Below are 16938 nucleotides of genomic sequence, written 5' to 3'. Positions count from 1 at the left end.
GTCCATGGCTCTCTCCACTCCACTCTGCTCCTCCCTTGCCAATATGAGTATTGTTCCTGATAGCATTGTAAGGATTGCCCACTCTTCATTTCTTCCAAGTGAAGCTTAGAGACATTCCCAGTTTACTATGTTGCTTATGTTTAAGCTATTTTTTTTATCTTATTTTCCAAAACTTATAATTCACATTATTTTTCAAAATTACTATCAGTTCCACAACACTTTTTGAGATGTCAAGAGCTTACAATGATATCAAAGTTGACATCCCTTTCCCTGGCCCTGGGAACTGCACTTCCTCTATAGATGCTTAGATGGTAACCTCAGTGACCTGCAGGGGACTTTGGAAGAGAGAGGTGTTGGAATATGCTCTACACAATGCTACCAGTGGGAATTCAGACTTGAAGTGAGAAACTAACAGAGAACTTAATTGACATTTCTGAGAAAGCCCGAACAGTACAGGTAAGAGCATGCCCTCCTGGAGACCTTGAAGTTGAGGATCTGGACCAGGACCTCCTTATCACCTTCAAGGGTGGTGGGCAGACTCTTGAGGTGAATATAGGGTGGAAGGAAACTAGTCATCTCTATTAAGGAGTTGACCAGACAAAGGACCATCCTTTGTCTTCGAGTTGTGTTGGGCAGTAAAAGCAAGCGTAGACTCAGTGGCTTGGAGCATGGGCAGAGGTTGGTGTGAGCTTTTAATATTCTTCTGTTTGTGGAGTGTGTTGGGGCTGGGACACAGACATAGAGCAGTTTACACATTCCTCATTCAAGGTCCTCAGAAGGGCTTTATGCCTTGAGTTTGTTCCAGAGCCCAGGTCTCGTCAGGAGAATGTGGAGGCTCAGGTCTGAAACTTGTTCAGTCTTTAAGAGACGTCTGGAACACATGCCCTGCCCTAATAAAGTAAATACTTATGTTCATCCTGGAGATCTGACATTCCGATACGTGGTACTTAGGGCTCTTGTAGATGTTGGAATTCATGAGTCCCTCTGTAGGATATGTAAGATGCTGGTGGGAAAACACATCATATCGGACACAGAAACACACACACACACACACGCATAAACACACACATACACACACACAGCTAGAATCTCTGTAACAGAAATTGGTTGTGGCTTGTTAGGTGGAGGGCTGCCTCTTGGTGATATATATTCCTCACCTCCTGAGACAGGGTATCTGGACCATTGACATATGGTTGAAGAAGTACTGAGTCCAAGAGTTATTGAACCTTCAAGCCCTAGTTTCAAAAGCAAAAATATAGTAATAATAACTATTAAAGTTTAAGCAGGTTATGAAGAACTCATTTCTATAACTAAATCCAGTGCATAGCCTAAACCTAGACTAGAGAGTCTGTTAGATCAATTTGAAACCATTAAAATCATTTCGACCATTGATGTATATACAGGGATTTGGCAAGTGGTTTTAAAATCAAAAGTAAAAATAGCATGTGAAACACCAGATGGAGAATATGAGTTTATGTTTCACCTTTAGACTGAGAAGTCCCCCTACCCTTTCCAAACAACTGGTAAATGAATCATTGCGTGAACCAGGGACTCCTGCCAAAGCATCTATTCACCGTCATATGTAATACAAAGTATAAATGTGGCAGCCCATCTAGACTTCTCTCCTTCTGCTAAGGGTAATCCATAAAACCAATGGCTTAGCATGAAGCTGGATTTATAAAAACCAGATATTCAAAGTCATGGAATTTAAAAATGAGCCCCACTGCAGATAAACATTGAAGCCGTAAAAAAATTGGCAAATACCTAGAATCAATCATATTTTGAGGGCGTGAAAGGATTCTATGTATGTTAACTTTTTTTTAGTGTTTTTCTTTTCTTTATTTTCAGTTTCATTAAGGCATAATTGACAAAACTGTAAATATTTAAAGTGTACAATGTGATGATATGGTATATGTATACATTGTGAAAGGATTCCCACCATTGAGTTAATAAATACATTCATCACCTCATATATTTATTTACCTTTTCTTTTTCAACTACAGTTGGCATTCAATATTATTTTATATTAGTTTCAGCTGTACAGCATCGTGGTTAGACATTTATATAATTTACAAAGTGATCTCCCCGATTACTCTAGTACCAACCTGGCACTATACATAGTTATTTCAATATTATTGACTATATTCCCTATGCTGTACTTTACATCCCCATGATTGATTATTTTGTAACTATCAATTTGTACTTCTTATATCTTTTTCTTTTTTGGTGTGAGAACACTTAAGTTATACTCTCTTGGCAAATTTCAATTTATGTATGTTAACTTTTACACTATGGAACTCAAGCTGTCTCATTAATTCACACAGATCAGAAGGATAACCAAAAAGAGATTCAAAAGACTTTCTAGGTGTTTGTTTCTTTAAAGGATTTGAGCTTTTCAGATTTTTTTTTTTTGAATTCTTTAAAGTAGTGACTAATGCACCAGATACTAGATTAGGAAAGAATTATAATAAAAACACCAAAAAAAAAAAGTGGAACTTTTGAATAAGACCTCCCTAATAGAAAATTGTTAACAAAGAAAAGGAATTTATAATCTCTACATAAAGAGTATTGAGTAGTTATTGAGGTCTATGGTAAACTCTGGCCAGATGGTTTCAAGTCAGAGTTCACTCATGTGCCCACCCAAGGTTGAACATTCAGGAAGGCCATACTAGTGGAAGTAACAGAGGTAGCCAGGCAACACCATCTGCATTTTCATGTGAACATTCAGTACCATGCCAGAAACAGGGAAGATTCTGGCAGATCCGCTAGCATGAAAAACAGACAGAAAAGCTTACAGAGGGAGTTCCCAAGTGAGCATCCTGTTTAGTCATTGAGACTTAACTCAGAAGAGAAAGGAAAGCCATGGTGAAATGTAGTTCCTTTTTTTAAAATACATTTACTGGGGTGACATTGGTTAAAAAAAAAAAAAAGTATAGGTTTCAAATACACAATTCTATAATACATCATCTATCTATTGCATTGTGTATTCGTTATCCAAAAGTCAAATCTCCTTTCGTCACCATATATTTGACCCCTTTTACCCTTATCTACCTTCCTCCCATCCCCTATTCCCCCTGGTAACCACTATATTGTTGTCTGTGTCTAGGAGTTTTTGTTTGTCTTGTTCTTTCTTTTGTTGCTTTCAGTTTTATATCCCACATATGAGTGGAATCATATGGTCCTTGACATTTTCCATCTGACATGGACGAATCTTGAGAATATTATGCTAAGCAAAATAAGAAATGCAGTTCTGTTTAAAGTTGTAATGAATTCTGTTATCTGGAGAGTGTTGCCTGCCTGGTAAGATTTGACTCAGTGCATACAGGAAACTAACTGCCCAGGATCCCTGCTGGATGGAGAGTCTAGATGAGGATAACAAGGGTGATGAGCCAGACAGATTCCCCCGTGAGCAGCTGCACTGACTCACCTATGGGGTAGAGAATAGGGGCTGGGCTGATCAGAGAGGGGAGAAAAGAGGGCCACTCTGATTGTCATTTCCCACTCAGAATATTTAGTGTTGTGAACACAATCTGAAAGGAAGAGCTCAAACATAATCCAATCTCCAAGTCCATCTTTTATCCAAAATACCTAGATCAAGGGCAAGAAACACCTTTTCCCCTACTCCTCTTTGAAATTGTCCAGCCAGAGAACTCCCTCAAGTTATCCACTAAACTCACTAAAGACTGATATCTCAGTGTCTGACAAAAAGTTTGATTATGCCACCCCAACTTGACTAAATACTTGGGAAAGCTTCTACCACCTCCCCGTCCTCCTTCTTACTGCACATGGAAGTGTCTCACGGAGTGAACGGAAGGAAATGGGCCTTCCTCTGCGGGTGCGTGCAGTGGATGTCATGGTACCCCTGTGATGGAGATGAAGATTTGTCATCCTATCAGGTGTATTTGCAAGTTCTGCTTCCTCATCAGAACCCCCCTTTCTTTAATTCATGAAGATCTGTGTTGTAGAATGAGGGCCCAGAGTTGCCCTGCGCATTTAACTTAACCTCGAACATCTCCTCCATTCTCCCTTCCCTTCCGCCACATTTCCAGGCAGAATGAAGGACGCTTTCTAAGCACTTGGGGTTTCTCCTTCGTGCTAAAGCTCTTACATGGAGTGTCCTTATGGGTTTACTTCACACAGAATCTCTGGATTCAGAGGATGTTCTCTTTGACTTTCTAGCCCCAAGATCTAGCTTGGCATCTGGCAGTTAGTAGGGGCTTTTTGACCATGGAATGTACAATACCAAGAGTGACCCTAATGTAAACTGTAGACTTTGAGTGATAATGATGTGCCATTGTAGGTTCATTGATTTTAACAAATGCCCCACTCTGGTGAGGATGTTGATAAGGAGTGAGGCTGTGCATTTGTGAGGCCGGAGGGTATGTGGGAAATCTCTGTACCTTTTGTTGTGGACCTAAAACTGCTCTAAAAATTCAAGTCTATTTGTTTTGAATGACTATATACCTCTTAGAGTTGGAAACAGTCTCAACAGACAGCATTATGATGCATATTGTAGTTGACAGTATTTTATTTAACTTTCTCTTTGCTTTGTGTTTTATTTTGCAGGGTGTGAAGAAGCTGGACGTGCCCTGTGGAGGGAGAGACTGCAGCGGGGGCTGCCAGTGCTACCCTGAGAAAGGGGGGCGGGTAAGTCACAGCCCTGCCATAAAAATGATCTTCTTCATCCTTCTGTTGTAAGTGAAAGTGCCTTAAATTGCTGGAAAGTCAGTTGCATACTTTTCTAAGAAATATAGTGCCGATGTGTTCTTCTCCACTGGAACAAACAATAAAAAAATGGAAAATTGGGTCAATTTATACTACTTTCCTAATAAGCTGAGAACAATGCTAACTTTCTTAAGCCTCTTTTCTCTTGTTCATTGTTGTGAATATGAAGGTATATATTTAATGCAATGAAGTTTTATTCTTATGATGTTTTACATAAACATATATTTTGTAAAATATTACATAAGGAAAACATTGTTGCATTTATACTACAACACAGATATTCAATCTAGAGGGTACCAACATCATACCACTGAGAATCATTCTACTTCTAAAATTATTCTACTCATTTCCTGAATGTCCTTTATATAGCCCATTTCATAGATAAGTAAGAGAAAATAAAGGTTACCCCAAACTATCATCATAACACCTGGCAGAATTTGAAATATGGACCTGATGTGTGTTTTAATATGTTCAATCAAAGTGGTTGGCCTCTCGTTCCATTTCCATTAAAGCTGATGTTTGAGTCTTGGCATGACTGATTTTAAAACGATATTGTTTGTATTTATATGTTTAAGCCCATGTTGGTGTGTGACAGTGTGCAGAGCCATATTTTGTTTTCTGACAGAGTCTTTTAAGTATCTTTGCCTTGGAATCTTACATTTCCCTCTAGGACCCATGCTAGTCCGATGCCATGTTGTGAAAGGCAATTGGGAGTTCTTGTCGGCGTTGCCCTGTTGTTGGAATCAGAATTTATTGCCATCCTTAGGTGTTCCAAATGAATTTCACTGTGTTGAATGCTGCAGTCAGGTTTTAAAGTAGCCATTCCCCATTCCCACCACCCAACAGGAAGGACCATATTGTTGGAGCTTGGCCTTTGTGGCTGGGTGTTGTATCATTCATCTTCTCCTACCTGCGTCCCCTTCAAAAATCAAATAAATAAAATTTATGATAGGAAGCCCTTTTATAAATACAGGGGTCATACTGAACAACATGTGACTAATCATTTTTTTACAATGTCAAAAATCACAGTTGAGGAGCTTCTTGCCACGAGACCAAAGCTTCCATTTCCGCGTGCTGTGTTCATCGGGAGTTGCAATCCTCAAAACAGTTCTTTTGTGGTTGTTTTAGTAGTGGGTCGCTCTGCTTGGAGTGGGGACTTTACGCTTTAGAAATTTCTAGTTGAATATCATTTATCAGCATCTAACAAGGAAAAGTATTTTGTATGTATAGACGCCATTTCATGAGATTTAAAATGTCCCTGGGGTCCCTTGCTATAGGTTTTCCCACGATGCTTATAGAGCAGTGATGAAAATGTCTGACTGCAGAATTCTCCCCCTCCTAAACACTTGACTAGCTCAGCCTTATTTGGGCATGGGAAGATAAATTAGTGGTGTACAAGTATCTGTGAGACTCGCCTGTGGGAGGGAGTTCAACTCTATAGGGATTCTACATTCTTTTTCATGTGATCAGCCAAACAGAACTCATACAAACTGAGGAGGGTACTGGGTCTATTCTTTTTCACTTTGTGTGATTATTTAGTGCAGAAACAATATAATAATATTGCTTTATTATTTCCCATAATGCTTTCATAAGAATTTTGTTCTTCGGTAAAGCTAACTTATTCTGATTATTTCAATATTTGATGCCATCTGCATAGCAATGTACTCTTATAGAACTGAGAAAGGTCTTTTCTAAGAGGTTATTAGAAGGGAGATTTCTAAGGGTTCCTAGGTCTTTCTAACTCAGTAAGTATACAGTACAGGCATTGAGACGTTTTTATTTTCCATCGTCCCTAATTAAGAAAATACCTTGAGTCTGTTTCTATACATTGTCAAGTAAAGTAGAAAATTGGCACCTTCTGATGAATTTGATTAACATAAGAAGTTCATTACCCAGTGTGGACTTGACTTTCCTCTTTTCCAACAGGTTATCAACACTGAATTAATTTGAGATATGGCAGTTATCTGAGTAGTCTGTTCAAGAGACAGAGCCAGATGACACCCCATGTTGGGGCCTGGCCTATGAGGTCCACTGTCTGTAGCGTTCAGATAGATCTCTTCACACTGCATAATTTTCCATACTGTCATTAGCTCTGGACCTAGACTCACACTGCATTTGGACCATACAGATCCAAGTTGGATTGTTTTAACAGCCAGCGCCCAAGGCACCTCAGTTGATTCAGGTGTGCCATTGAATGTTAACCAATAAGACTGTGGAAATGACTGATGGTGAAACGTAAGAAAGAAACCTATGGAGGAGAGATAAATGATACCATTTATCATTTCCTATTGGGTAAGCCCAGTATATTACTGAAGATGTTTATTATTAGGACAGTTGCCTACACTTCATTAAATCATTTATTAAGATGCAGTGTTTATTTCAGTTCTATAAAACTGGCATATGTGTATTAAATATTTGCTGATTAACAAATTTACCCAGAGGTGTTCCTATGGAAAGCAAAACTATTTCTGCTCTACTTGTGGCTTGATAGTATTTTTTTTAAGTAATGTAATACATAAAAATAGTAGTTGGACAGATTTTGCTGTTCAGAGAGCTGTGTGCATAGTTTGTTCTTTCCCACAGCTTCCCCTGGGGTCTCTCGCTATATATTTTCCCCACAGTGCTACTGTAGCAGCGATGACAATGCCTGACTACAGAACTCTCCACTCCCAAGCACTTGGCTAGCTCAGCCTTATATGGGTATGCGGTAGAGTTAATTTGTTCGTCACCATGGTGACATCTAACATCAGAAACTGTATGTTACTGGATAACTTTTGGACTCTAAGCAAAAATCACAAATGTACTATAGACTCCAATTCCAAATGACTTCTCATGTTACTAAATGAATAAGCTCTGTGTAAAATGTATTGAGCCTGATTCTCTACCCTTCAGTGGTGGGTGGAGGATTGTCTCAGAGAGAGCATTGTTTCTCACAGGCAAAACCACATTGCTCTGTGGATAACTCTAGTAAGCCAGTAGCTGGGGAACGAAGAGACAGAAATTGGTCCAGCTGTCTATGCGCTCCTCACTTCACAGTCAGAGCTGGATGATCTAACCCATGTCCTCTAGTTCATTCACAAGGGTAGGAGGACATTGACATCAAGGGTAAATAACCCCCTCCAATCTTGGTCCAGAACAAAACTCAAGTTTTAGGGCTTTTTGATGAGTGCTTTTTCCAATACAATAATCTTTTATGTCTGCCAGATGTTAACATATATGAAGGGGATTCTCCAGAGTGGAGAGAAAGGACACAAGCAGAAATGAAAAGAGGTTTGGCAATCTGTACTCAAGAGTTACTGTTCCTTAGCCAATTCTCTAACCACCTCTTCAGCTGTTTAGTGAATTTAAAAAATAATAACTTTAAGAAATGATTTAAGATTTTATAGTTGGGGGGGTCTGTATTTCAAATAATGAAATATACTGGAGTAATTAAAAATTATAAGTCCTAATTCACCAATACTACACAGGGTGATATGCCCAAAGAAAGTCAATGCTTCTCAGACTTTCTCCACTACTAAATGTCATACAGTCATCAATACCAGACAAAGGTGTCCAGCCCTCTTATCTTTTTCTATTTTTTCTTCTTTTTTTCTTTATACACCTTGGAGATGGAAGGTAGTTGAATGGGAAGCATCGGAATGAATTTCTATTATAGAATTTCTATTGAAACAGAGTGACTGCCACCATGTGATGGCAAGATTAATAATAAGGAAAACAGTAGAGAGAGCAGGTGAAGTATCTGATTCGACAAATAAAAACGTCTTTGCCTTTATACATTAACTCACCTAAAAGGTTTTGAAATTCTCAGATTTTTCTAACTCAGGTCAATTTTAATTCATTATTTCAGTGACTAAGGGATGTTCCCCCATCCCTTTGGTTTTTGACCATAAACTCAGATCAGATAGGTAATTTCAACTTTTTAATGACATCAGCCTTCACAGGGCACCTGTTTTCCTAGGCAATCAGATATTTCAAAAATTGGTCAATAGGAATACAGAGTTTTTAAATCTAAAATGTTGGAAATTATTGAGATGGTTTAATAGCCCTGTCAAACTACAATGGGAAAAATAGAAACCACATCTCTGACTGATACCCAGAGCTCTATCATCAGCCCCTGAATGAGTGAATTGGCATCTTCCCCATCTCTCAGCAGTCATCCAACCCACAATCACCCTCTGTGGGCTTGACAACACGAGCCACAGAACTGGAGACTAAACTCCCAGAAGGTTGCAATTGATAAACTCACTCATATAAGCAGTGACTAAGTACTCGCAACAAGTTATGTTTAGCTGTTGCATTTTTTTATGTAGCTGAGTTTCCCACAGTCTCTGGGTCCCTGGACTTGGGACAAAGTGTGAGCGAATAATTCTTAACCTCGCAAGATTCCTTAAATTCAACAGTATAAATTGAAGTGAAAGAAAGCAGAGAGAAAATGAGTGAAAGGGGAAGCAAAGAGAAGAGTGAACAGAAAGCTCTTGGAGGTGGGTGGAGACAGATGAATGGGAACCTGAGAAAATTCAGTCTTCGGCACTCTGTCAGCTCAAACGGGCAGCAACCAGATGAAAGAAGCACAACCTTAGCCTTGGGAAAAGGAGTAGGGGCACCTAGAGCAGCCGTGAACCACAAGTGATTGGCAAGCTCTTCTCTGTGAGGGGTGATGTAGTCTCGCTAATAATAGTACCTTCTATCGTGTGTTGCTAATCATAAATCTTACCTACTCAAACTTAAATGTGTATAACCAGAATTTCAAAATAAAATTGATTTTTTCTTTGAAATGGCTCAATGTAAAATCTGAAAACTGGTAAACCACTGTGGTGTTATAGAGAGATTTTCAGTTCAGAATGTATGTACTATACGTGGTCCGGAGCTCCCATAGGTTTCCATAAGCAATGTGGCCGTCTGTGTTAGTTATTCAGAGATACTTGTAAGTGTGGAATGAAAACATCAGTGCTGCTACGGCAGAGACCTCTCTTCAAACTGCTGCTGTTTTTCCAGGCAGACATGTTTTAGTGGTGGTATGCTCAGTATACTTCACAGAAGTCATCTCCACTATTTTATACACTATCACAGCCCAAAAAGGACAAAGAGTTATTTGGAAATAGAAATGCCGCCTGCCTCTGGGCTTTATAATCCTTGTCTACACATAGCTCTCTTTCAAAATCGTGTGGTTATTTTTGGTATGCCTTGGGAACAATGGTGGTTCTAGCTCATCTGATGCCACGGTAGCTGCAGCAACTCAGTGACTTGGTTATTTTCTACAGGGAAAGTCGTATTTTAGCAGATTTAGACAATGCCCACCTAACTTGTACATCGCACATCGTGATGTGTTTTTAAAATAATATTTTCTTTATGTCTGCCATCGCAGAAAGAACCCAGCTTCATTTTAGCAATGGAATTTTACATTTCTTCAACACTCAGATATATGTTTTATATGATTTATGTGCAAGGCACTCGTCTGAGTGAACAGTAGAAGGATGTCCTGAACAGCAAAGGCAAAGGCCCTACATAGGTTGTACCTGGTGTGTTTAAGGAACAGTGAGGAAGCCAGTGTAACTCTAGAGGAGCAAAGAAGGAGAGCCTTATAGAAGGTGAGGTTCAAGAAAGAAGGTCAGGGACAGCGAGAAGGTTGTAGAAGAGTCTTAGAGACCATTTGACTGAGTGAGGTGAGGAGCCATGCAGGAGACTTCTTTAGAGAAGTTATGTGACTTATAATACTAAAGTCACAGAGCTCTCTATGTGGGGAAGGCGTGAGATTCATATTTTGGTAATCCATTCATTTAGGGTCTAGTTCTGGTCAAAGAAAATGCCATGAAACTTGGCCCCTAGCAAAGGCAGTCATTGGCTGCTAAAATTTAAAAACAAATTTATTCATTCAACAGATACAGATCTCACATCTCTCATATGGCAGGCCCCATCCAGGCACCAGAAATACGAACGTAAACAAAGTAGTCAATATGACTAAACTTTTAGAGCTGATGTTCTAGCACTGTGCCCTCTAACAGAATTTTCTGCAAAGAAGGAAATGTTCTATATCTCTCCTGTTCACCATGCCTATTTGAGCATTTGAAGTATGGCCAGTGAAATGGATGAACTAAATTTTAAGTTTTATTTAATTTTAGTTCATTCAAATTCAAATTAAATAGCCCCATGTGGCCAGTGGTTACCATGTTGAAGATCACAATTCCCATGAGTGTGGACGTAGAAAGTGAAGAAAGAGACAAAAACTTAAGACTATGTACGAATATTCTAGATATTACATCCTAGACAAAAATAAAACACAATAAAATGTTAGGGTTTTATGAAAATAAGACTAAGATTAGTAACCTGCTGGGCTTATATCTTTACAAAAAAGGTGTTATCTCAAAAATATGTAGACCCACAACTACAACACATTGAAAATGGTGTATGTGTCACTCAGCCAGGCAAGAAAATTTTCTTAACTGATTCAAACTTCAATCTCCACCTTACCCCCATGGCCTCTTAGGAAAATTGTATTTTTTATTTTTCCAACTTGAGTTCTAATAAACACTTCCCCTTCTGAAAACTCCTTGTCACTTGGTTGCTTGAGTACAGGAGCTTTGGTCATCCGACCCATAGCTTCAAAACATAACATCACTCTTGCTTTCTTTCCTGAAACATTAAGTAAGCATTTCTTAAAGTGGGACTTTTCATAAACAGTTGTAGAAATGAGTTAATTATGCATCTGGGGAAGATAGAGGCAATTACAGAATCCCTGGCCCACTCCCCATCCCACCCAATATGGTAAATATTTAATTTCAAAGGAGCCATTATAACATTCCCCAGATTTGATAGAAACTGGGCCAGTTTGGAGCCCATCCAAAAGGAAGAATACATTATTAAAATCCTAAAAAGACGAAATTTTTTAGTATCCCCTCACTGAATGAACTCAAAGAACACTATTAGAGACAATCTGATGATTGGAAGTCAGCGATTAGAGGGAAAAATTGTTTCCAATTATTATTAAAATCATCATTTATCTGAAGATAGTTTACCCAAAGTTGTTTCCTATCAACAAAATACATTATTAAATAATAGGAATCATGAAAGTCATTGGTGAAAATTAATCGCAGGGCTGTGGCCCAGCATTTATCAGCCTCAACAGAAATCATCCATGATACAAGAGCAAAGCAGGTATTTGACAAACAGTGTAGTTAGCAGAGAACACATTTACACTAGTTACCATATATGTTCAGTGATTGATAATGAAGCATTGGCACGTTGATATCTTAGTACCTGAGTGCAGAGGAAGACTTTAAAAGGTTTTCATATTTTATTTATTCCTTTCTCCCTCTTCTAATGAACATACACACACATATGCACATGCACGTGCACACACACACACACCCCCCAAAAATATTGCTTTGGCAGCCTGTGCCACATTCTTTCATAAAGAAAAAAATCATACTGTGCTCTTGATTCCAGGTGTTGTAATGGAAGCTGACTGCTTCAGTGCCTCAGACATTGCAAATCTTTAGTGAGGCGTCTATTACCCTGAAAATGCAAGCGGGGGGGCGGGAGGGCGCGTAATGTCTCTTTCTGGGAGAACCACACACCCAAACATTCCCTTTTGAACGTGCATCCAAACAAGCCATAGAGTAGAAATTTTTCAGAGCTCAAACAGAAGAGGGAACAAAATTGAGAAAGAAAAATTAACACTCCTTTTAACCTAGGCAGGTCCCTGTTCCCCCAACAATAAACTCCAATCAGATGGGGGTTTTGTGAAAAACAGAGTGGAAAACAGAGATGTTGGTGACAGCATGGTTTTTGCAGAAGACAAAAATGACCCCTTGGAGCTGGCTAGATGGTTGGTGCAAGGAGGAGGAGCACCAGTGAGCTTCCCACGGATTCTGGGTGGTGGCCTCAGCGAGCAAAACCTCAGGGACACAGGCCATCTACACCGGCCTCTGGCACTAAGAATGGTGACAAATTATTAACTGTGTTGTGGTCTAAAGTTGACAGTTCTGGAGAAATGGCATTTCATGGCTTCAAGGAAAACATAACCAGGATAATGATAATAATACCTATTTCGTGTCTGGATTGAGAACCTCACGTAGACTGTATTGGATAAACTGGGATAAGAGAAATGACCGTTTCTACTATTCTTCTAAACCCAACTGAAGCTCTACTTTTAGAAAGCCTTAATTTTTCCTACCTCTGGATGGAATGTTTTGACAAGTATACCATTAAAGCATTTCCCTCTTTCTGTTTGACAAGGAACTCCAATCTTCAAAGACCTTTGTTTCGTTTTATTAACTTCCAGTTCATTCTTAGTAAACAATTGCAGGATTACTATAAAGACCAGTGAAAAATTTTTACCAAACATGATATACTTTCTAAAAAGCTACTTTGAAACTAGAAATGTTTTTTTCTGAATTTGTCTTCCATCATACACTGGGAAGAGAGCATATAAGATGGCTGAGTCTTCACATGGAAGCGTGTTTGACCTTCCCTGTCCACTTAATCTCAGCAGTCCTTTAGAGCTGGACAGTCTCTACAGGAGACTAAATGCTCTTGTGTCTAAGTACTCTTACATCACATTGCTCCTATAATAAAGAGAAAACTAATAGGTGGTTTTGCGATGTTTTAGAATTGCTTTTTGCTTTCTACTGGAAATAGTAAAATAGTAACTAGAGAAAAAAATGACAGAAATAACCAAACTAAGTAACGTATGCACTGTTTCTTCACCAAGGAGCCTTTTGAATTGCCACACATACTGGAGCTACCCCAGAAAGAAGGAAACTGAGGTCATCTCATCACTACCTTATTTTCTTTTTCTTTAGTCGGAGGGAGCTACTTGTGTTCTTAATAGCCAAAGGCAAAGATGCTACATGCATCACTGGCATTAGGGTGAACATAAATTTATTTTTAATGCCTTTAGGCATTTCAAATTTTTCTTAATAAACTGTGCAACCTGCGAGCCTGAACAGCCTACAAGTCTGAGCCCTCTGGCATCCCACCCAAACTAGTCCATTGTGGTGTAGACAACCGAATCATTCAAGTCGTCAGATGTCTGACTCATTTGGGAAGTACAAAGAGGCCTTCAAAAGGACATATGTCCCCACTGATTAGAAAGATCAAAATATTCCTGTTCCTCTCCTCTCTGTGTCCAGCCTAGGAGTTTAAATTCTAGAAGAACTGAATCAGGAATAGACCCTAGTAATCCGATAGAAGCTCTATATCAGTGGCTGTTTTCTCCTAAGCCACTGTGAGGGCATTAAAAATCCTGCTATAGGAACAAAAATTTTTGCATCCAAAACAGTTAGGATGGATAATTCTTAAAAGTTTGAAACCAAAAAGAAAAAGAAAAAAAAAAACTAAACAAAACAAAATGAAACGGAAATAATTAATGCTGGGTAAACAATATCTTTGGTCCAAAAAGTTCTTGGCTGCATTGTCAGCATGGATGTTTTTTATTAAATTGTTGTCTTTGTAAGGCACTATAACTGTTCTTCAAACTTAAAGTCTGTTTTAAATAAACAGAAGGATGAATGAATTCTATGGTGAGGTTGGTCTCTCTGTAATAAAAATTAAAAGGCTGGAATGTTTTAGCTCTGCATAGTAGTAATTATTTTTAAGAAAGTATACTTTAGTGATAATGATATTTTTAAAGCCTTATAAAGATAGGAGATATATTTCAAGGTAACTCTAATGTTAAGATCATATGCATTGCACACGCATTTAACATCTGTCAAAGCCAGCCTTTCTTAGATTTAGTAAAAGAGTATTGCCATGGCCTTTGAGAATGAATGAACTTGCAACAATTTGAAACAAAGGTAATAGAATCCTGTGGCTCTCTAGAAAGCAGTTTTCTTTTGTCTATGTTGCTTTTAACATCCTACTCTTTTCCACCCAGCTTAGAGAAGTGGCAAATCTTATACCCAGGCAGCCAGCATACACCAGGCACTAAGGGCAAGACTCACAAATCTTTAATAGATTTTACTGTGTGCCCCCACAGCCCCAAGCCATACACCACTGCAACCTAAAAGAGGGGATCGAATAAGTAACCCAGTTAATTCAAGCACGACTCTGAAACAGGAATGCAGACTTGCTCACACGAAGTCCCGGGGGTAAATTCATTTAACACCTGATATTTTACAAATATTTGTATTTCTTTTCATGGAATTATAGAATTATTTATTTAGTACATTGACAAGTCTTCTCTCTGGCATTATACCCAGGAAGGATGGAAGAATACACCTGAAATTGATGAGTATTTGTTCTGTTCTTAGAGGACCCTAGGGAAGGAAGTTGGACAGACTTTCCTGAAAATTTAATGAAAAAAAAAATCAGCATAGATTTATATATGTCTAGAGTAAACTCTTTAAAAAAAAAAAGCCTCAATTAATGAAAAGTATATTATTGCAAAAGAAAATAATCTAACTCTGAAAAGTTGAACTAAAAAAGTTTAACTCCTTCAAAAACAGAATTTTTCTTTGAGACTATCATATAACTGAGCCCCACTTAAAATTTCAAGACAATAAGATTCATTTTGCTCATCTTCTCTTAAAAGAAATGCAGTGGCAGACATACCATTCATTGACAAGAAATAAAGTAAGCATATTTGAGCCCCTAGGATATTTCTTTCTTTTCACATCTTTCTTAGAAACAATTTCTCTTCTAGTCAGTGTTTTTCATGAGCTTGTTTTTCCTTTAAAGAGGATATTTTTGAAAGCAAGAGATGCCAGAGGAGTGACATCAGCCTGCTTCTTCTCAAGTGTTGTGTCGGAGATGAACTAAAGAACATCCTGAAAACATAAAATTAATCTTTTCAAGTTATAGAATAACGTTATATTAGTGTCGTAATCTTATATTTAAACAGTCATTTTTTTTTTAATTCCCAGTCAACTAGAGGCAAAGAAAAGGGGGTTGAACTAAACATTAGGATGTTTAATTTGAAATCCAAGGAGGGTAAAATAATGCATTTAGTTATAATATAGCTATATGAGTAGCTTTAGATGAGCTTCAGTCATTATTAGACCACTAAAATGTAATACCATAAATAAGAGCACTGTTCGACACTATTGCAAATGGTTCATTAGACCAGAATGACCATCGTAGCACACAGGAGGTGGCACTCCACCATGGCATGTCCTATGGTCACTGTCACCAAAGCTCTTGAGAACATTGCAACATAGAACAAAGTCAGCTTTGACACACCAGTGCTTTCTTGTCTGAATCCCGCCCCACGAATGCACACAGACTTAGATGCTGCGTTGATGCCCGTTCTCCAGCATTTCACTCCAACTACAACATCCCTTTACCAGGTCCAAGTCAAAACCCATTTCTTCCAAATATACTGACCTCAGCAGAATTTAGGAAAGAACAGGATCTCTTAACCTTTTTCATATCAAAGCATGGATTGTTGACTTCCTGACCAACTTCTCATATGAAAATGGTCACTTCATTCTGATCATTACCTTCCTCACTTTCTCACTTCCCTTCTTAGGTCCTGACCCTCAGGTTTGAACTGAGCTTTCTAGCAGCTGCCTGATCAGTGAGGAGTGATGTAAAACTTTTTTCTCCCTGGGTCTGGATGCTATTCTTCTAAAACACTGTCCTAAAATCATGTCACCTTTTTCTACCTAACACATTACTGCATTGGCTCACAAGCAATGTATTTCTACCAAAAACCCTTTTTGTTCTGTCAGTAAGTTTTTTGTTTTATTACTCTTTGTTTTTGCTTTTAGACTCTTGGACTTCCGTGTATGCAATTAATTTTTGATACTTGATCCAAGATTTTACTTTGATTCCTATGAAATTATTGAAATGTGCAGCTAAAGTTTCCGATGTGGAGATGGCAGAAATGAAAATGAGGGTGCCCTCCTGCCTGTGATGTTTTCTCTCTCTCTTTTACTCATCTAATCCAGACCTAAGTCAAACATAGACATTTTATGAGGATGGCTACTAACCAAAAAGGAGATTTCTAAATGTTAATTGCCGCTGGTATTTTTAGGACTTTATTTTGAGGATCGCATTGAAGAAAAGGGGTATGTAGCCATCTGCATACCCTCAAGTAGAATAATCAGACTAAAGAAGTAAACAAAAAGAACTTTGTGGTGAAAATGAACTCCTTAATTCCAGAAGATTAAAAAGACTTTTTTAGTAGAAGGAAATAAAATTTAACAAAAAGGGTGCCCTTCAAAAATGTCAGTTGTCTTGGAAGGAAAGATGAGTAATGGAAATCCCATGTTG

At 38.4% G+C, this 16938-nt stretch overlaps 1 protein-coding gene across 1 annotated transcript in view; it reads left to right on the top strand.

Annotated features, from left to right (window-relative positions):
- COL4A2 (collagen type IV alpha 2 chain) overlaps window positions 1–16938 on the top strand; it is a 183410-nt gene that overhangs the window by 40312 nt on the left and 126160 nt on the right. The window contains exon 4 of the mRNA XM_039866280.1: window positions 4567–4647. Coding sequence (XP_039722214.1) covers window positions 4567–4647 — 81 coding nt within the window. The remainder of the gene's footprint in view (window positions 1–4566; window positions 4648–16938) is intronic.

This window comes from Pteropus medius, unplaced genomic scaffold, assembly GCF_902729225.1.
Source record: "Pteropus medius unplaced genomic scaffold, Ma_sr-lr_union100, whole genome shotgun sequence".
In the NCBI taxonomy this organism is placed as follows: Eukaryota; Metazoa; Chordata; class Mammalia; order Chiroptera; family Pteropodidae; genus Pteropus; species Pteropus medius.
Note: the sequence above shows the minus strand (reverse complement) of the source record. Positions and strands in the feature narration are given on the sequence as shown.